The sequence below is a fragment of the Penicillium mononematosum genome, assembly GCF_028829835.1.
Source record: "Penicillium mononematosum strain IBT 11891 chromosome Unknown utg000002l:1.0-8112719.0:1.0-8118358.0, whole genome shotgun sequence".
NCBI lineage: Eukaryota > Fungi > Ascomycota > Eurotiomycetes > Eurotiales > Aspergillaceae > Penicillium > Penicillium mononematosum.
In genome coordinates this window covers 7,818,012-7,837,065 of record NW_026643272.1, presented here as the reverse complement: position 1 = coordinate 7,837,065, position 19,054 = coordinate 7,818,012, and the positions used below count along the sequence as shown (strand labels likewise).

The window sequence follows — 19,054 nt, the reverse complement described above, 5'->3', positions numbered from 1 at the left end:
GACATCAACACTCAAAATGGTATCGAGAGAGTGATGTCCGACCGTGGTCCGAAGGGATCCAAAAGGCAGCCAAAAAAAGAGGGTTAAATAAATACAAGACATCGAGTCCTGAGGAATGGAAGGGATGATTCGAAAGAGGAACACATCACTTGGATGTGAAGAAAGTAGCCGATAAGGGATGGATCAATCAGGCGCAGACCTGGACGGCGATCAAGGCGCGGGTGAGATCCTCGGGGGCGAAAGGGAGGTCCTTTCGGGCGGACATGACGCACGGGGTCATGGCGGGCGAGATGGCCTGGACGAGGGGTGACGAGTAGCGAATGGACTCCTTGAGGAAGAACTTGGGGTCCTTTGAATCCTCGGGGATCTCGTAGAAAGAGCCCTCGTTTATCAGGGTCATCATTGAGCCATTGTAGCTGGAAGGGTTGACGATGGTGGAGGACTGGGAGCCAGAGTCGGCGGCTCGTGGGGATGATTCAGCAGGGGCCTCTGGGTTGGAGGAGGCTATCGAAAGAATTGAGGTTAGAATATATTTTTTCCTTGATAGGGTTGAATATTTCGATTAGGGCTGGGAATGCGTACCTGGATCAAGATCGGCTCCATCATCCGGAGACACCGAGTTGTCAGTATCGGATGGACCGGAGTAATCGTCGGAACCTTTATAAGTGTCACAGGGCGACACGGAGATTTCAAGTGAACGAGTCCGTTCGACCATCGCACCCTGGAAGGACCAAGCGGCTAGGCTTTTTTGGTGTTCACGGTCGAAGGGACCCCGAAATTTCGAAGGGGGACACTCGTGTCGTCTGTAATATTCGATCTTGGGCTTTCCATCATTTTTGGATTTGGAGCGGAACACCCGCTTGACCTTCTCGCGGAACGTCATATCGGGAAATAGAAAAGAACTGTGAACTGGGATATTCAAGATTCAAATTCAAGAAGTTCAGAGATCAATGCGGGCGGTTCCTGGAGAAAATGCCTCAGTGGTGCATACCACTCCCGGATTGGGAACGGACGCGGTGGATGTGCAAGCACGAATAGCGGGGGTTTTGGATCAGGAACAGTGTAATCATTTCATGAGGATATAGAGGAGGGGAGAAAAGTACAAGAAGGACAGAAGGAAGTAAAATGAGGGAAATGCGGGAATTATAGTATTATGGAACTCTGGATGCAACGGCAAGAGATAAGGAAGTGCCCAGGTGGGATGGATGTCCGGGTACCCCAGAAGCATCTCCGGTCCATATCCGGTGAGGATATTGGGGCAAAAGCAACGGCAATAGCGGCCTCTAACGAATCCACTGTCTGTGCGAGAAGACATTTGCATTATCCTATTAACTATTCGCTTTATATTACTTCAATATTAAAAACTAGTGACTACAACATACAACATATATACTCTTAACATATTATAGAGTCAATCTTGAACTCCAACACTTTGGATAATGTTAAAGTGAAATTAATTTCCGAGTAAGTGACCCGAGAACCGGCCGAGTCTGGGCCAAGGAATTGTAATGTCACTGTTACTATTGCACTTAGGCTATATAGGACTGACATTATAGTGGTAGCGAACTGGATCCTCCAGATTCTCCATATGTTCAGGTGTCACGAATCAAGGATAATAAAATATGATCATCCATCGAGATGTGAGATGTCAGTGGCGTCCGTACCTAGTACTGCAGCGAAGGCTTCCAGAAAACTCGGCCAGATGAGAGCCTCACTGTTACATCATACTATCTTGTAAGAGGATGTGTCATGAAATGTCATGAAATGGCAGAAGTACGCGTGGACGGGAATAAATCGGAATCGGAGTGGAACTTGGCTTGCCCGATTGCCCCGCTTGCCCCCACTCGGCACACTTTTGCCGCGTTTGCCTGCCTATCACGTGGGTCTGGTTAATAATGCACATTTTCGCAAAAATATATATATTAGGCCGGCTGGCCCAATGGCAAGGCGCTTGACTTCGAATCAAGAGATTGCAGGTTCGATCCCTGCGTCGGTCACTTCTTTTTTATATATTTGTAGTACAATTATATGGTTTATCTTTTTGGATTTTGTTTTAATTTACAGCGTCCAAAGATTATTGTGTAGCAGGGCACCTATTGGCTAATAATGCACATTTTGTCTCAATGACACAACACATGGCCGGCTGGCCCAATGGCAAGGCGCTTGACTACGAATCAAGAGATTGCAGGTTCGATCCCTGCGTCGGTCACTTCTTTTTAATATATCCTACATAATTCGCGTTGTATATTTTTTTTTTTGGGCTTTGGTTTTATTTACTGTGTGCGATGTTATTATGTACATTGATGACCTCATAGTTTGGATCAAAGACGGAGCTAGCATCATCATAATGTTTATGCATGACCCAAACTGCTTTGTAGGACAGAGACAAAGTACATCTAACAACATACATAGTGGGGTACTATTTCTGACTGTATTGGAGGCTTTCAAAGCCATGGACCTTGCATTTTGCTCATTTCCTTTTTATGTTGTACTATTTTTATGATCACTATTTTCGTCTTTTGTTATTCTTCTCTCCAGGGCTCCTTTTAGAGATGATGTAATCGCTATTTTGCCCTGGACCCTTTCTCCACGAAGAATGTCCACCTGGGTAGTTCCTGAATAACTTGGGAAATAATGGGATACATACTGCGTTAGACTTTGCGCCTTTCCCCAGATCATCCTTGAGGTCCCTGCCCTGAGTACCCCTGGACGGTCCCTAGTTGCGCAGGCACAACCCTATTTACCCGATGCAGACGTTAGGGCTGGCCCATGCTCACACGACCAACTATGAAAGACATCGATCGCATGCGGAGGAATGTAGAGTAACAAAAGGAAAAAGACATGTATAACGAATTCAATCCTTTTAGAATAGAAAATTGAATGCATTTGAATCTAATAATAACTAAAGAACTAAAGAACTAAAAAAAGAAAAGCAGAAAAAGAAAAAGAAAGAGATTAAATTTGTGATACTTTGTGTTCCAGAACTGTTCTCACCACGGATCCAAGAACCCTAGAGAAGAGAACATACCGCGTCATCCCTTACTTGACTTCTTCCTTCCTACACTTCACTACTATAGTAAGTTAACTTCGCTTTTTACTATCTTTCATATTCTGACCAGCGCAGAATCAATTCAATCATGGGTAAGAAAGGAGGAAAGAAGAACAAGAAGGGCAGCAAGCCCGTCGCCGCTGCGGTAGAGACTGTCAAGGACGTGGTGTAAGTTGGAAAATCCAATTATGCCACATCACCATCTAACTCTTTAGTGAACCCGATCAAACCGAAGGTCAGACTGAAACCGCCGAGCAGACTGTCACGCCCGAGACTGCGACACAGCCTACTGAGACCGTCGCCGAGCCCATCACCGAGCCCGTCAAGGCGCCCGAGGCCACCCCCGCGACCGAAGCCCCCGCAACTGAGATCCCAGCTGTGGCGGAGACCAAGGATGTGGAGACCAAAGAGGCTGTGAAGGCCGAGAAGGCTCTTGCGACAGAGGGTAGCAGTGGATGAGGCTGTGGAGAAAGCGCGGGCCTCCAAGGCCGGCCAGCTGGGCGAGTTGGAAGATGGCGCCGCCGCAGGCACCGGTATGACACGTGTTAGTAAAAATGCGACAAAGATGGAACTAACCTGGAAACCTGCAGCTATCCTCCCGGAGTCGACCCCGAAGGAGCCCGCTTCCTTGGCCGCCACGGCCGGCGTTCCTGCGACACTGGCCGAGCGCCCCAAGACCTCGGAATCAACTGCCCCGGCTGTCGATGCGCCCGCGCCTATTGCCGCCCCCGTCGAGAGTGATGCTGCCCACCCCAAGCGCCCGTATGAGAAGCCCATCTTCAACACCGAGGAGAACTTGAAGCCCCACAAGATGCCCAAGACGGACGAGGAGGCGCTCCCGGCTAGCGTGCCGGAGGAGAAGAAGAAGATCGTCGATACCTTGGCCGGTGCTGGACCCGCTTCCACTGCTGCGCTCACGACCCCTGAGCCTGTTCCTGTCCAGGATGAGGCATCCAAGGTTGCCGAGACACCTAAGGTCGAGGAGAGGGTCGCTGAGGCTCCCAAGATCGCCGAGGAGAAGGTCGAGGCACCTAAGGAGGTTGCTGAGACACCCAAGGTTGCTGAAGAGAAGGTCGCCGAGGAGAAGGTCGAGGCACCCAAGGAGGTTGCTGAGGCACCCAAGGTTGCCGAGGAGAAGAAGGTCACCGAGGCACCTAAGGTCGCTGAGGAGAAAATCCCCGCCGAGTCTGCCCCCAAGACTACCGCTGCTCAGTCCAGCGCCGGCAAGCCTACCTCCTCTCCTGAAGCGGTCGCCGCCGCAAACGCTGCCATCCTCTCTTCCAAGGGCGATAAGGCTGCTGCCCCAGCTGCTGCTCCGGCTGCCGCGCCGGTTGTTGCCAAGGAGGCTGAGCCCAAGAAGCCCGAAGCTGCCCTGAAGCGTGGCGAGGAGCCGCTGCCTAAGGCTGAGGCACCCAAGCCTGAGACCAAGGCTGAGCCTGTCAAGGAGGAGGCCGGTAAGGCCCAGCAAGAGACTCAGAAGACATCTGAGGTAGCCGAGCAGGTCGAGAAGAAGAAGGGCGGGTTCTTGTCCTGGTTGAAGCGCAAGTTCAAATAAGTAATTAATTACTGTGGAGTGAGAGAGCCGGTGTATGATATGTGTTGTACGCTAGGTGGGGATGTGGATGTTGGGGCTTGCAGGCTAGCTCCGGCTGCCTCAGGCTTTGTTTTTCTTTCTTTTGTCAGGCTTTGATGATACACCAGTTGAAATTATATATCAGAATCAGAATCATAGTGCTTATTATTTGTGTCCTAGGGCCTTTTAATGTAAAAGTAAATTGTTCCAAGTGGATGACTTCAGAGTGTTGGGCCCAAGTTGTCTGATGTACACCGCTAGTCAGGTGTCAATGCGTAGCTCCAGATGAACATCGTATGGAGCTTCAATGACTCCCTTCCCCGACGAATCAGACTTCTCTCTATTCTAGTATCATCGCAATCCACTTTGGTCGTCATTGGTGAGGGGGTAGCTCCAGTGGAGACACAAGATCACCAACATGACACCCCGTAGAGCACGACACCCTGATGGGCCACTGAGACCTTCTGAAATCCGATTGCCCAAGTTGGTGATTCTGGGAAAACATTGTGGGGGATCAAAATCATAAGGGCTAATCTTGTAGTCGTAATATTCATCCATAGCAATGGTAAGTTTGCTTCCATCCGACGCAATGAGTGCTGTCATGGCGGGATTACTTAGGTAGGGACTACCCCCATGCCATCAAGCCCGCAGGGGTGAATTTTCTCCTATATCTAAGACAATTATGTCCTCTGAAGTAGCTGGTGTGTTTCTGTGGGGCCCATTGAGTTGCCTTTGGCCTTTTCTGTGCTAGTGGCAAAGGTTCTCCGTTAATATTGACGTCCCCGACATTCTCTCCTACCATGGTCTCTTAATCTGGGATAAGATTCCTCTCATACGGGGCACATCCTGATGCTCAATTATGTATCATACAGGTATGCGTTGTGGCTTGGATTTGATTCCTTCCGACCATCTCTCCGTGGAGGCTGTTGCAAAATGTTGATTGCTGTAAAATAATTAGCTTTGTTGCTATATGCTTCTGGTCCTTTTCATATCGACTACCAGGTGGTCACTCCCACTATGACTCCGGATGGCGCACAGGCATCATGTCTGTCTGATGCGGCATGGCGCATAATTGGCTATCAGGCCGATGTTGAAAAGGTTCTGATTCTGCTCTATACAGTCATCAACATTGGAAATTTACATACCTAGGTAGTCCGTTGGACATAATAAACTTACCTTGCAAGGCTATGCAGAACAATTAATCACTCGGATTTTGCCGACCTCGAGCAATTCGAAGGTTCCCAATCCTTCTCCTTAGGAACAGGAATATTGGTGAGTAGTATCGATACGACATTTCAGCAGACGGATATCGATCTTGTGGGTCATTTGAGATTTCGATGGCTATAACAACATTTGAATGCTGTGTTAATTCTCGCGCAGGCTCCTATGAAGATATCGTAACTTACAGACAAGAAGAGAGGTAAGTGATTTTGCGTAGCTTGGATTATCCTTTTAGGACAGGTTGTCGCTTGGGATCTTGAATTCTCCCCATTCATGGATACACCCAGGTATATTAGGGTTTGGGGGACCCAACCTCAAGGTTGAATGGCCTTTCTGTCAGCGAACTTCCTGAAAGTTGATCCAATCGAATATGGACTCTCGTTCCCAGGCCATGCGTTTCCATGGTGACAGAGTTTGTATGAGTGAGAGTAGACGAAGAGAGAAAGGAGAAAGGAGAAAGGAGAAAGGACATTGGAAAGGAATAGGGAAGGTGAGCTTGAAAGGGAAGGCGCGTAAGAAGGAAGGCACAACCCAGTCCTACCACATCATATTTAGCAGCTGCTTCTCTCCTGAAGTTGATCCAGATGCCTACGGTTGTTAGTTACCTAGACATGTTACCTTAATGAGTTATTTATGTACTAATATCGAAATTCTCGTGGAACCGTAGCCCAATGACCCCTTGGTTGACTGGTGGCTCATACGATCTAATTTTACTACCTGTTTCTCTTGGTCTTAGTTTCTTAATCTTTACATTCTGACCATAAAATATATTATCTCCCTCTCTCTAGTCAATACGTAGTGAGACGCTACCATTCAGCTCAGAATATAGTCCATGTTAGGGAGTCCATCCAGCAAGTAGATAAAAACACCTGCCATACTGGCGGCCTGATTCTCCGTTCCTCGAGCGGTTGTTCCCATACCCCTTCTTGAAAAGACTCAAGTGGTAAGCGATATGGTTAATACTAACCTTGGAAGATGTGTAGATGTCCAATATGTACATATGTACAGAATAGGTCTAGCCACATCTCCAAGCGGGGTTCCCCCGGGGCCGCAGGTTACCCGCTTAAAGCTGCTTCGGGCCTCGGTAACCTTCCAAGGAGTGTATAAATCCGGGGAAACTCTACATTTTTCACATATTACTATTGAATTCTTCAAGATGACATCTCTTCCACGTAAACTATGGCAGCATCCAGCCCCCGAGTCGACCCAAATGGGTCACTTCCAGCGAGACCTAGAGAAATCCACCGGACGCAAGTTCGACGTGAGTGAAATTAGTCTATGTAAATATACTATCTATCTAACTTCTCCCAGTCCTTCCATGATATGTACCTGTATTCAGTCAAGAACCGTTCAGCGTTCTGGGAATTCTGCTGGAAATACTTCCAACTGATCCACGAGGGCTCTTACACAAAGGTAGTCGATGAATCCGCTCGAATGGACAGCGTACCCGAGTGGTTCGCCGGTGTGCGTCTGAACTTCGCCGAGAACCTGCTTTTCTCGCGCACTGCTGGCGACAAAACAGACAAGGAAGACAACAAGATTGCTGTTAGCGAAGTTCGAGAAGGCGCTGCGCATGAGGTTATCCATCTCACCTGGGGCGAGCTCCGACGACGGACCGGAGCGCTGGTCCAGGCTATGAAGGCTCATGGGGTCGTTCGGGGTGATCGTATTGCTCTCTGCGCGGCGAATAGCATTGATACACTACTTGTGTTCCTGGCGTCAACGGCTCTGGGAGCTATCTTCTCGTCTAGTTCCACGGATATGGGTACTAAAGGCGTTTTGGATAGGCTGCTTCAGATCAAGCCTCGCTGGCTGTTTATGGACGACCTGGCTGTTTATAACGGTAAGACCATCGACTTGCGATCGAAGATTGGGGAAATCGTGAAAGGCATGAAGTCTGTTCCTGAATTTGAGGGAGTCATCTCACTACCTCGGTTCTCTTCGCGGCCGGCGGATATCAACTCCATCCCTGGGACCAAGACTCTGGCGGAGTTCCTCGAAAAGGCGGGCGGAAATGAGAAACTCGAATTTGAAAGAGTTGGATTCCGCGATCCCTTCTTGGTGGTTTACTCGTCTGGCACAACAGGACAGCCGAAGTGTATCGTCCATTCTGTGGGGGGCGTGCTTCTAAACTCGAGCAAGGAGGGGAGATTGCATGGTGATCTCGGGCCTGACTGTGTGACCTTACAATATACGACAACAGGATGGATTATGTATATGAGTGCTGTGCAGACTTTACTCTTTGGGGTGCGGGTGGTGCTGTATGATGGAAGCCCATTTATCCCAGGTATCACTGCTTTGATTGATCTCGCAGCGCAGGAGAAGTAAGTCGTCCTTCTGTTGACATTCACTCCACGATGTACATTTGAAGTCCCCGGCTAATCAATTGCAGGGTGACCCACCTTGGAATATCACCCCGGTGGCTCCATGAGTTACAACAGGCTAAGATCAGACCCCGCGAGAAAGTTGATCTCAGCTCGTTACGGGTTGTCACAAGCACTGGCATGGTTCTTCGGGATGCATTGTTTGAGTGGTTCTATGACGAAGGGTTCCCATCCCATACTCGTCTGAATAATATTTCTGGGGGCACTGATATTGCAGGATGCTTTGGAACAGGCAACCCCCTTGTCCCACTATACGTTGGTGGGTGCGCCGGATGCAGTCTGGGCATTCCCGTGGAGGTTTACGAACTCTACGATTGAGGGCGGCGACGGGATCAAGGGAGTACCCGTGGAGGACGGTGTTCCAGGCGAATTGGTCGCCACATCTGCTTTTCCCAACATGCCCACACTATTTTGGGGTGATGAGAGCGGCAAGAAGTACCATGATGCGTATTTCGAGAGATTCGACAGTGGGGCCACTCTCCCCTGTGCCTATGACTATGGTCGCTAATTCTCTCCAGATGTGTGGACACACGGGGACTTCGTTTCCATCCATCCAATCACGAAACAGATCCTGTTTCACGGACGCGCTGATGGGGTTCTCAACCCGTCGGGAGTGCGGTTTGGATCGGCCGAGATCTATCGGGTACTCGAGGGCCAATTTTCGAAAGAAATTAGCGATTCCATATGCGTAGGCCAGCGACGACCAACAGATACGGATGAGCGGGTTATACTCTTTTTGCTCATGAGACCAGGGGTGGCGTTCACACCGGACCTGGTTGCACGAGTGAAAAGTGCGATCCGTGCAGAGCTGAGCCCTCGCCATGTGCCCATGTTCACGTTCGAGACCCCTGAAATCCCGGTACGTACTTTTGTAGGGAAAACAAGATCTGTAAAAGCGGGACTGACCCACGTATATCGTCACAGACCACGGTCAACCTGAAAAAGGTGGAGCTCCCTGTGAAGCAGATTGTGTCTGGAAAAATCATAAAGCCGTCGGGTACACTGCTCAACCCGAAGAGCTTGGACTTCTACTATCAATTCGCCCAAGTGGAAACTCTGCGCGAGAGTAAGCTCTGAGTGGACTCTTGGACCTCTTCCCATTCCAAGTGGCTCCATATGAGAGGGGCAGACCGGGTCCATCGGGATCGTCACTTCGCCTTGCCAAGCTTTGACCAAGCTTTAGCAGCGCTGGGTTCTCCTCTGGGGGAGTCTTGTGTATATGAATACATAGTAGAAGAGAGAAAGTAGATTGGAATAGAAATATTGAACAACGTATATAAAAGGAATAATAAGTAGAAAAGGTAGAAGAAGCAGAAGAAAAAGTGATGGGCTGATTGAAGTGCCCCAGGTTGCCCAGGTGGTTCGGTGTGTCTCCTGCGTCATCAAAGCACCGCGCACGTCCACCTGGCGTATTTATCGTTTCCCTGCTTCCCTCTCCTATTCCTTCAATTCCTTCAATTGCTGCTGTTTATTTGCTTTTTGAGCTTTTATCTTTTGCATTCGCAATTATGGTCCATCTCGCTAAAGTTAAGAAGGACAATGAGGTCCCACCCCCTACTCATGACATTGTCTCTATTGCTCCTCCGGACATAGATGACTTCGAAACCAATGTCTACGGCAGTCACTTTGCCGCTGATCATATGCCTCTGCATGAAATTCCAGAGCGAGAGATGCCTCGCCAGATTGCAGCTCGTATGATCAAGGATGAGCTGAGTCTGGACGGTAATCCCAAGCTCAACCTCGCTAGTTTCGTCACCACCTACATGGAAGACGAGATCGAACAGATAATGACCGAATCTTTCAGCAAGAACTTCATTGATTACGAGGAATATCCCCACTCCGCCGAGATCCAGAACCGATGCGTGAATATGATTGCTAGACTCTTTCACATTCCCACTGATGCCTCCGGTGAGAATGCCATGGGTACTTCAACCATTGGGTCTTCCGAAGCTATTATGCTGGGAACACTGGCTATGAAGAAGCGATGGCAGAACAAGCGCAAGGCTGAGGGCAAGGACTACTCGCGTCCCAACATCATCATGAACAGTGCTGTCCAGGTCTGCTGGGAAAAGGCTGCTCGTTACTTCGAGATCGAGGAGAAGTACGTCTACTGCACCGAAACTCGCTTCGTGATCGACCCAAAACAGGCAGTCGATTTGGTGGATGAGAACACAATCGGTATCTGCGCTATCTTGGGTACCACCTACACCGGCGAGTACGAGGATGTCAAGGCGATCAATGATCTACTAGTGGAGCGTAATATCGACTGCCCAATCCACGTTGATGCAGCTAGTGGTGGCTTTGTCGCTCCATTCATCCAGCCTGATCTTAAGTGGGACTTCCGCCTGGAAAAGGTGGTTTCCATCAACGTCTCTGGTCACAAGTATGGTCTGGTCTATCCCGGTGTCGGATGGGTCATCTGGCGCTCTCCGGAGTACCTACCCCAGGAATTGGTGTTCAACATCAACTATCTAGGAGCTGACCAGGCCAGCTTTACTTTGAACTTCTCCAAGGGCGCTTCTCATGTTATTGGGCAGTACTACCAGCTGATCCGCCTGGGTAAACACGGCTACCGCGCAATTATGTCCAACATTACTCGCATAAGCGACTACATGTCTTCGGAGTTTGAAAAGATGGGCATGGTCATATTGAGCCAGACGCAGGGTCGGGGCCTGCCGCTGGTGGCCTGGCGCCTTCCCACAGACGACAGCCGTATCTACGATGAATTTGCTGTGGCCCACCAGCTACGTGAGCGGGGCTGGATTGTGCCTGCGTACACTATGGCACCCAACAGCGAGAAGCTGCAGATGATGCGCATTGTCATCCGCGAAGATTTCAGCATGCACCGATGCGACAGCTTGCTCCAGGACTTCAAACTTGCTATCGAGACTTTGGATGCTATGGACAAATCCATGCTTGACAAGTACAAGACGTACGTTTCTTCTGTCCTAGATGTTCCTATTTCTATACTGACAGCTCAACAGACATATGAAAAACCACCGCAACCATCCTCGGCACCAGTCGCGCGTTCACGCTCACTACATGGGCGAGAAACACTCGTTGCAAGGACAGACTGGCAAGACACATGGCGTGTGTTAGTTTCGTCCGTTCTTCAACACCCTATTGCTCCTCTTCAGAATATGCTGTGCAAAGGGAGGGTCGGATAGAGTATCTAGGTAGTTTCGAGGATGAATTATATCAGTGCCGCACGCAGACTTGGAGCCCTGGAGAGTATCTTGTGTTCCTATGACAGGATCCAACACATCTTGGTTGATATCTAGTAGCGTATGGACCATGGAAATGAAATGAATGAATCAATAAACCTGGAAAACTAACTCGCGCTGATTTGCGGGAGATAGCCTTCAGATGGTTCTCTTATAACAAGCAACCAGCTTTTGCTATTGAATCCATCATCGATTATGATGTCATGCATACGAAGACTTACCTAGGTATATAAGAGTAGTCAAACACCCCTCCAAAGCTGCAGTGCTTTCTTTCCTACCATTTATCCCCTCACTTACATGTTATCATGGAGCGTATCTCAATTGACCCGAAGGGGAATAATCCCCCAACCCGAGACCTTCCACCATCGACTTCTACCCCGGCTCACCTTCCACCAGCCAAGGCGATGAAGCTTCATCCATCCAAATCAGGCGATGAGAATGCAGCCGTATTCTTTGTTGGGACGGCCACAACAATCATGTCTGTGCAGATCTAGGAATTTTATGAGCGTGTACTAAACGAAGCAGAGAATGGGCTGGAATACGGATCATGACGGATGTAAGCTCTTGATGGGCAGCCTAATGCTCACAGACTGACTATGATAGCCCAATTTCCTCCATGCAGGCGACCATGTCCACCTCGGTCCAGGAGTGTCAAGTAAGCGCCTCACCGACCCAGCTATCGACCTGCACGACCTCCCTCAGATTGATCTTGTCCTTCTCTCCCACTATCACGAGTATGTCCCGGAGCGTAGAGGTGTTGAGCAGATCATTAATATTGCCAGGGACCACTTTGATAAAAAGGTTGAGGCTTCATTGAGGCGCGATCTACCCATTATCACTACACCACATGCGGCGCAGCATCTCACTTCCCAGAAAAAGGACCCGTTTACATCTGTGTCCGCTCTCAATCCATTTGAACAGTTCGAGGTGAATATTGAAGGCACAGAACAGCCAGAACAGCCCCGACTGCGTGTGACGGGGATGCCGGGGAAACATGTGCCTCCTAATCCAGTGGTGGAGACGCTCAACGAGCTAGCCAGTGCGGTGAGTGGTTTTTTTCTTCTTTTTTCTGGACGTTCCTAGTTAGTCGGATCCCAACCTAACAAACCAACAGGTCCCGCCAACCAACGGCTGGATGCTCGAGTTAGGACATGGCAGACCCAATACTGCAGACTTCTCCTGCGGTTATCGCATCTACATCTCGGGGGACACACTACTAGTAGACGAGCTGCAGGAAATTCCCAGGCGATACGCAGGCCAACGGATCGACCTGATGCTCGCCCACCTCGGCGGCACAACCATCCCTTCTCCATTAGTAGGAAGACTAATGGAACCGCTAGCGTTGATGGTCACCATGGATGCGGAGCAGGGTCTGAAATTGATCCAGCTGATTCGACCAGACGTTACAATTCCGATCCATTATGATGACTACGACGTGTTCGCAAGTCCGCTAGAAGATTTCAAGCGTATGGTCGAGGCGGCGGGGTTATTGGACAAGGTTGTATTTTTGGATCGGAAGGAGCAGTATCGCTTTCGAGTTTTGAAGTAGAAGAGCCTAATAGTAAGATGTCGATTTTTGTCTACTCCGTACGCGTGTCTGCTTGAGCTCAGCCCCAGACGCGTTGGTCCGAGGCTCAGAGGAAATGCTCTCTCACATATTTCGACTCCACCATTCTTGGAGTGGGGAATGGTGCTTCATACGAGAATTATAATTTGCTTCGCCTGGAGAGCGGGTCCTTAATTTCTCTTTTATATAGTCTCAAAGAATTTGGGGGCGACTTATAACCGAAGTATGGTATGTTGTAGATGACGAGGCTCGTATATGTCTCGTGTTCGTTTCGATGTTCTCCATTTCATCTAAAGTATTCAAATTTGGATTGCCTATATAGGACATTGTAGTGCTGTTCTTTCAAACGTTTATTTTTCTTTGAGTCCTTTCATATAGCTATACATAACCGTCCCGGGTGTACTCCGTAGTCAAGACTGATATAAAGTAGAGAGGATATTTACGTACACTTGCCCTGGTGTCACCTGTCATTGCCACGAGCGCTAATTGTATTAGATACTATGCTATTAATTTATCTATTATATATCAGTTACAGCATTCAAATACTGTACCTAGGTAACTATACTGCGCTGCAAAGTCCAACACCATCCATTGTTTACCCTATATATAGAACAAGCTCTCCAATCACGGCCCGTCGACCCCAGGTCCACCAAATCAGCCTCTGCCCCTCTCTCTCCCTCTCCCCTTTTCTTTTTTCCCCATCAGAAGCAGTGATGCGCAACCTCTTTAAAAGCAGGTCGCCTTCGAATCGGACAAGTCATCATTCTATGCGCAGCGACGAACAGTTGGCCCGCCCCGCGTTTGCTCCACCGGACCCCAACATAGCCGCCGACTCAGACCGGCGCCTTTCACAATTCGAGTACTCTGTTGGTTCTGTGCAAAATCAGCCTCAGACTTTAAATAGGTCACAGAGTCAGCGCCATAAACCTTTGCGTGACCGACCGACCGTCAACGTTGTGGCCCCTGACGACTCGCATCGCAAAAAGGGCCGTGTCGAGCGCAGCGCCTCTGTGAAGGGCAAAACAATCTCCCTTCCCATCTCACAACCTACCTCACCCGGGACTTTTCATCCAGAGACCCTGGACGAGACTGACGAGTTTCACCCACATCGGCATTCCTACGCGGAGAACCCCTCACCGTTAACCACACCATCTCTTGCCCACCAACAGCAATACCAGGCTCAACGAGGTCCCCGACCTTCCCATCCAGCTCACGCACAAGACAACTCCGCGTGGTCACAGCCACGTTTGCAACCGCTTCATACAAAACTGCAGCGGTCCACCACCGACTCAACCCTGCTTGAACAGTACGTCCGCCCGTCGCCCACCGATATTGTCCCCGAATCACCGCGATACGCGTCGGAACATCTTCATCGGGGACAGGCTTTCTCCCCTCCTCAGGATCCGGTATTGAATACCCGGCCCCCATCCCAGCAGTCTCACGAGCCGCTTTCCCCGTTACAGTCCAATTATCCTGACGCCATGCAGTCTTCCGCGCAGGAATCCCAGAACCAGAGTCAGTTTCACCAGTTGGATAGGCAAAGATCTACAGGTTCTCCGCAGCAGAACCGCAGTCGGCAGGGCAGTGTGTCAAACAACATGCCTGATCCCGGACGGAGCACACCCACCATTACACACCGCCGCGAGGATTCCGGGGAAGTGGACGTGCGGGCATTGATCCAGAAACATGATGAACTCCGTAAGGAATTTGATTCCGGTTTTGCTTTTCAGTAAACTAACGATGAGCAGAGGCCAAGTATTCCAAGGTGAAACGGTACTACTTTGAAAAAGATGCGCAGGTTCAGCATCTCCAGAACACGGTAGCGCACCAACGGATGGCGGTGTCGCGTACCGTACTTGACGATAATGAATATACCAACCGATTCCAGCGACTTGACGGAGCAATTAAAGACCTAGCATTCTCAGTGCGCAAAGATTGGCGCAGTATTCCATCCTGGCTGAATGGAATGGTCACCGACGATGCTTTATCGGTCGGCACGAAAGAAATGACCGCTGTCGGACGTGCGGTAATCAGCCGATGGCTAGTAGAAGAAGTATTCCAGCGTTATTTCCATCCATCCTTGGAGCCAGCATTCAGCGTGTACTTGAAGAATATCGAAATGAACCTGCGACGGCAGCGACCATCATCCGACGAAGACCGCGAGAATGCCTCCGCGAGACTCTCCTATTGGCGCCGCACGACCTTCGACGGACTGAGTGATTCCTTAGTTGGACCCGAAGCCCAAAAACATCGCGCCGAGCTAGTCGAGCATTTGATCGTGGAACTCGCTGCCTTTATGGGATCCCAGCTGCACGAAACCGCGCTGCCAGGGCTAGAGGCAAGCGTGCGCATGATCATTGAGAACTCAATTAACATCACGGAGAAAATTCCCCCTTGAAGCCCGCGATGTCTGCGTCGATTACTTCCCACCAGGCATCTCCCTCGCCGAGCAATACATGAAGGTCGAAGGCCAACTACCCGCCCTGAGCCATCCGCCCCCGCCACCCTCAGACCAAGAACAGCTCGAGGAGCCTGCCGCGATAGAGGGAGATGCCTCATCCGGCTCAACCGCCGGAGTGATAGAGAACGCCTCGCCGGCACAGCAAAAGCCCACGAAGAAGTCCATTTTTGGCGCATTGATAAGCCGCAAACATGCCTCTGGCGAGACCAGTCGTCCGGCGCCGGCGCCTGGACCAACCGAAGACAAGAGCGAGCCTGCGGATGTAGCCCCGAGCAACCCGCGTATCCGGTTCGCTGCGTTCCTGGCCGTCGAAGTGCGCGGCAAAGGTCCTGCAACGGTGCTGATCAAGTCGCCCGTGTGGCTAGTGGAATAAACAGTGCTAGATGGGTACAGTTGGATTACATTCGGGACCACTTGAAATGATCCTTGACCTAAATGATGGGAGGGTGTACATAGAGAACAGAGCTGTCACATGCTGGCATGGCGACGAAGATCATGACTTGTTACTATCCGTTGATATCCCGTGGCGTTCAGTCGTTCAGCGGTGGCAGTTTGCAGTTGAGGTTGGGGTCGAGTCTTTCTATTTTTCCTTTGCCTTGACGACTAGAATCTGGGATTCTGCTATGATTGTGCTTTTCGAGTAGAAAGTTTTGGAATTCCATGTTTCTTAGCGGCATTCTTCGTAGCTCACGAACTCATATTCATTCCATTACTTTCAGTGAATACATGTACCCCAACACATCAATACCTTGAATCAATACCATATACCCTATTCAGTAAATTCAAATTCCTACAAAGGCGGTGGCGCCAGATCCAACCCCTCAACCTCGAATTTAAATGCATCGCTCCGCGAATAACTCCCTGCAACATCGAGATCAAGCCGTCCACGCTCACAATCATCCAAGTCAATGCACGCGATAGCCAACCCATCACCCGCCGCGACAGTAGGACTAGACTCAGTAGCCGACATGCCAAGTGCGGAATCCGTCACCGCAGCATCGCTACTATCGGGCACGTCATCCGTGCAGACTTCCCACAGCGGACCAGCAAGAACCTCCCCAAGCGGCGAGACAATACAACTTCCACCACGACAGACATAATCCCGTACCGAGCTCGAAGGAGCCAGGGAATCCTTAGTATTCGGCGCGGGAGAACTCTCAGCCTGATCCTGACCCTGGCTCTGACCCTGGACCTCACTGTGAGTTTGCGGCCAGACAATCTCATGCGGACCCTCAGTAGTGATGGACAGTTTCCTAGCAGGATCCGGCGATTTACCCATGGTAATATCCTGGGTTTGATTTCGATCCTGGCTTTGACCTGTATTCTCACCGGTAATCCACTCCGGCAGCTCGGAGCCGCGCACGCACTGGTTCGCCGAGAGCACGAAGCAGCGGCCTTCTATGCCGACGGTGCGCATGAGCGGGAGCCAGGTACTACGGGCATCGGCTGTGGGAGCGAGATAGATATTGACGTTCTGGGAGTACAGACTCTGACGTAGGAGGGGCATGTAGTTCTCCCAGCAGATTGCCGAGGCTATGGTTAGTGGGATACCGTTTAGGGTTGTTGTAACAGCGCGGAGGGTCGAGGGAGATCCCTGAGCCCAGATCATGCGTTCAGCGCCCGTCTATGAAGATCAGTATAGGATCGATAATGAAACGGTGGATGGAGAGACAGCAAAATCCATACCGGCATAACCTTCCTCCTCTTCCCCAGCACACCTCTAACAGGATCAACATAAACAACAGCACAATACAAACTACCACCGGCTCTTTCCACCAAGCCCGTAACGATAAAAACCCCAGTCTCCCTCGCAACACGCTCAAGAAACTCCCTCGTCCCGTCTCCCCGGAACCTCTTCCCCTCCGCAATTTCCAGCCTGCGACCAATCCAGTCATCACCGGCCCCAGCCGGCGTATCGCCGAGGTCAACAGATGCCTTGAAGTACGCGAGGAATTGATCCCGGCCGCGCGGGTGTCGACTTCCCACCGCAGAACCGAACGAACATGTCCGCGGGTATCCGCCTAGATAGGCTTCCGGGAAGAGGAGGAGGTGGACACCGCGACGGGCGGCGAGGGCGGTTGTTCGTTCGAGGGCGCGGAGGGTTTCAGCTAGGGTGTCGTGTGTGCGGGATTGGGCGACTGCTACTGTGAGAGAGGGCATTTTGGGATTGATATGTTGGGTTTCAGAGTTACTATTGGGAAAAAAAAGGAGAGAGGCGAATTTGGTTGAACAATGACGAAATGACGTTTGAGGGGAACCCTGGATGCTCGGAAAGCTTGGCTGTGGGGTAGCCGACTTTACATTGAAAAAGATATGAATATACCTCGTTGTAGAGATATAATATCAAGTCGCTATCTAAATCATGCGCTATGTCCTATTCTTTGCTCTGGAAATAGCCCCCGTGAGCTCCGAATCAACCAATTCCAACAACCCTCTCTCTTCAAGCCTTGAAATGGCCTGTCCAGTTATGCTTCCGGGAGCAGATAATGACTGTTTCAACTGTTCAGGTGGAGTTCCCTCCAAAATCATGCTTACTGTCCCTCTAATGCATTGAGAGGAAATAGCGATGGCATGATGCACGGGGACCCCTTCAGCAACGGTCTTTTGCGCAATAGCTTGTATCGCCACCGTCGTAAGGGCATTACAGAATGCACTCATTCCAGTTGCAGTATCGAAATAACTGTCCGAAACGTGGAAGACCTTTCCGACCAGATTGAAGATCCATGAAGCCAATTCCATCGCCTCTGTTGCCTTGCTAGAAGGTTCAGCGATGAGAGTTGCCGATTCATGGATCTCTGTTCCTATGGTTGGCATTGCGCGGATAATCTGAGTATTTTCATTTCCGGACGTCTGGTGATCCCCCAGAAGACGGATGATTTCAGTGCTCGGGGTTCGCGCGAGAATGCTGATGATGATCTTGTGTTTTAGAGCTTCTCTCATTCCGACAGCTCCCAGAATTCCCTGAATCTGATCGGGAGGGAAGGCAAATAGGATAGCGTCTGCATTTGCCGTTGCTTTGACATTTTCACGCGAAACAAACTTTACTGGGGCCGGGCTGTCGCGAAACTGGTTTTGGAGGCGGGTTGCTGATTCTTTGCGGTTGAGAGCAACGGTAATTTCGGAGATTGGACTTCCGGCTTGAGGAATAGATGGTAGTAGAGCTCTCAGTAGTGCAGTACCTATGTGACCTGGACATCTACTCAGTTAACTATTTGGTGTTGATGGTAAAAGCGAGAGGAAGTCATATATTCTGTCTTACCACAGCCGAGAAATGCCAAACGGAGAGGCTTTTGGGCAAGTGCCATTATGAATGATTTGAGAAGGGAAGAAGGTCTTCTGCTATCTGAGATATATCGAAGAATCTGAAAATAACAGGCTTTATGCTCGCGTGGTCGGCCTACTTCATTGCGTTCATGACTCGGGAGGGGGATCCGATGTTGATTCCCCTCGTCGGAACTCCACTATTACATGCATGTGAATGACTTAAAAAGGCGTATTTTTGTTAAAGGATATATAGAACAGTCCTTCAATGGGCTTTGACTTTGATAACATGAGACTCTAACAATCTGATTTAT

The 19,054-nt window shown here is 50.0% G+C and overlaps 10 protein-coding genes across 10 annotated transcripts; 6 read left to right on the top strand and 4 right to left on the bottom strand.

Moving 5' to 3' along the window:
• Nucleotides 1-187: 187 nt before the first annotated feature.
• N7519_004784 (uncharacterized protein) lies at nt 188-883 on the bottom strand (the record flags this gene model as incomplete). The annotated part of the gene is made up of 2 exons (XM_057291560.1): nt 188-504; nt 583-883. 2 exons carry the CDS (start codon nt 881-883, stop codon nt 188-190), a joined length of 618 nt encoding a protein of 205 aa, XP_057152762.1.
• Nucleotides 884-3,137: 2,254 nt separating this feature from the next.
• Nucleotides 3,138-4,604, top strand: N7519_004783 (uncharacterized protein; the record flags this gene model as incomplete). The annotated part of the gene is made up of 3 exons (XM_057291559.1): nt 3,138-3,217; nt 3,265-3,494; nt 3,640-4,604. The coding sequence occupies 3 exons, from the start codon at nt 3,138-3,140 to the stop codon at nt 4,602-4,604; spliced, it is 1,275 nt and encodes a 424-aa protein (XP_057152761.1).
• Nucleotides 4,605-4,973: 369 nt separating this feature from the next.
• On the bottom strand, nt 4,974-5,225 carry N7519_004782 (uncharacterized protein; the record flags this gene model as incomplete). Its single annotated transcript, XM_057291558.1, has 1 exon — nt 4,974-5,225. One exon carries the CDS (start codon nt 5,223-5,225, stop codon nt 4,974-4,976), a length of 252 nt encoding a protein of 83 aa, XP_057152760.1.
• Nucleotides 5,226-6,999: 1,774 nt separating this feature from the next.
• Nucleotides 7,000-9,304, top strand: N7519_004781 (acetoacetyl-CoA synthase; the record flags this gene model as incomplete). Its single annotated transcript, XM_057291557.1, is given in 6 exon segments — nt 7,000-7,104; nt 7,155-8,167; nt 8,236-8,486; nt 8,506-8,694; nt 8,746-9,086; nt 9,152-9,304. The coding sequence occupies 6 exon segments, from the start codon at nt 7,000-7,002 to the stop codon at nt 9,302-9,304; spliced, it is 2,052 nt and encodes a 683-aa protein (XP_057152759.1).
• Nucleotides 9,305-9,735: 431 nt separating this feature from the next.
• Nucleotides 9,736-11,326, top strand: N7519_004780 (glutamate decarboxylase; the record flags this gene model as incomplete). The annotated part of the gene is made up of 2 exons (XM_057291556.1): nt 9,736-11,159; nt 11,212-11,326. The coding sequence occupies 2 exons, from the start codon at nt 9,736-9,738 to the stop codon at nt 11,324-11,326; spliced, it is 1,539 nt and encodes a 512-aa protein (XP_057152758.1).
• A 430-nt stretch (nt 11,327-11,756) lies between these two features.
• N7519_004779 (MBL fold metallo-hydrolase) lies at nt 11,757-13,000 on the top strand (the record flags this gene model as incomplete). Its single annotated transcript, XM_057291555.1, has 4 exons — nt 11,757-11,929; nt 11,977-12,007; nt 12,055-12,495; nt 12,566-13,000. The coding sequence occupies 4 exons, from the start codon at nt 11,757-11,759 to the stop codon at nt 12,998-13,000; spliced, it is 1,080 nt and encodes a 359-aa protein (XP_057152757.1).
• Nucleotides 13,001-13,731: 731 nt separating this feature from the next.
• On the top strand, nt 13,732-15,416 carry N7519_004778 (uncharacterized protein; the record flags this gene model as incomplete). The annotated part of the gene is made up of 2 exons (XM_057291554.1): nt 13,732-14,716; nt 14,767-15,416. The coding sequence occupies 2 exons, from the start codon at nt 13,732-13,734 to the stop codon at nt 15,414-15,416; spliced, it is 1,635 nt and encodes a 544-aa protein (XP_057152756.1).
• A 58-nt stretch (nt 15,417-15,474) lies between these two features.
• N7519_004777 (uncharacterized protein) lies at nt 15,475-15,852 on the top strand (the record flags this gene model as incomplete). The annotated part of the gene is made up of 1 exon (XM_057291553.1): nt 15,475-15,852. The coding sequence occupies one exon, from the start codon at nt 15,475-15,477 to the stop codon at nt 15,850-15,852; it is 378 nt and encodes a 125-aa protein (XP_057152755.1).
• Nucleotides 15,853-16,269: 417 nt separating this feature from the next.
• N7519_004776 (nitrilase) lies at nt 16,270-17,639 on the bottom strand (the record flags this gene model as incomplete). The annotated part of the gene is made up of 2 exons (XM_057291552.1): nt 16,270-17,103; nt 17,166-17,639. The coding sequence occupies 2 exons, from the start codon at nt 17,637-17,639 to the stop codon at nt 16,270-16,272; spliced, it is 1,308 nt and encodes a 435-aa protein (XP_057152754.1).
• A 207-nt stretch (nt 17,640-17,846) lies between these two features.
• On the bottom strand, nt 17,847-18,784 carry N7519_004775 (pyrroline-5-carboxylate reductase family protein; the record flags this gene model as incomplete). The annotated part of the gene is made up of 2 exons (XM_057291551.1): nt 17,847-18,667; nt 18,739-18,784. 2 exons carry the CDS (start codon nt 18,782-18,784, stop codon nt 17,847-17,849), a joined length of 867 nt encoding a protein of 288 aa, XP_057152753.1.
• Nucleotides 18,785-19,054: the final 270 nt, after the last annotated feature.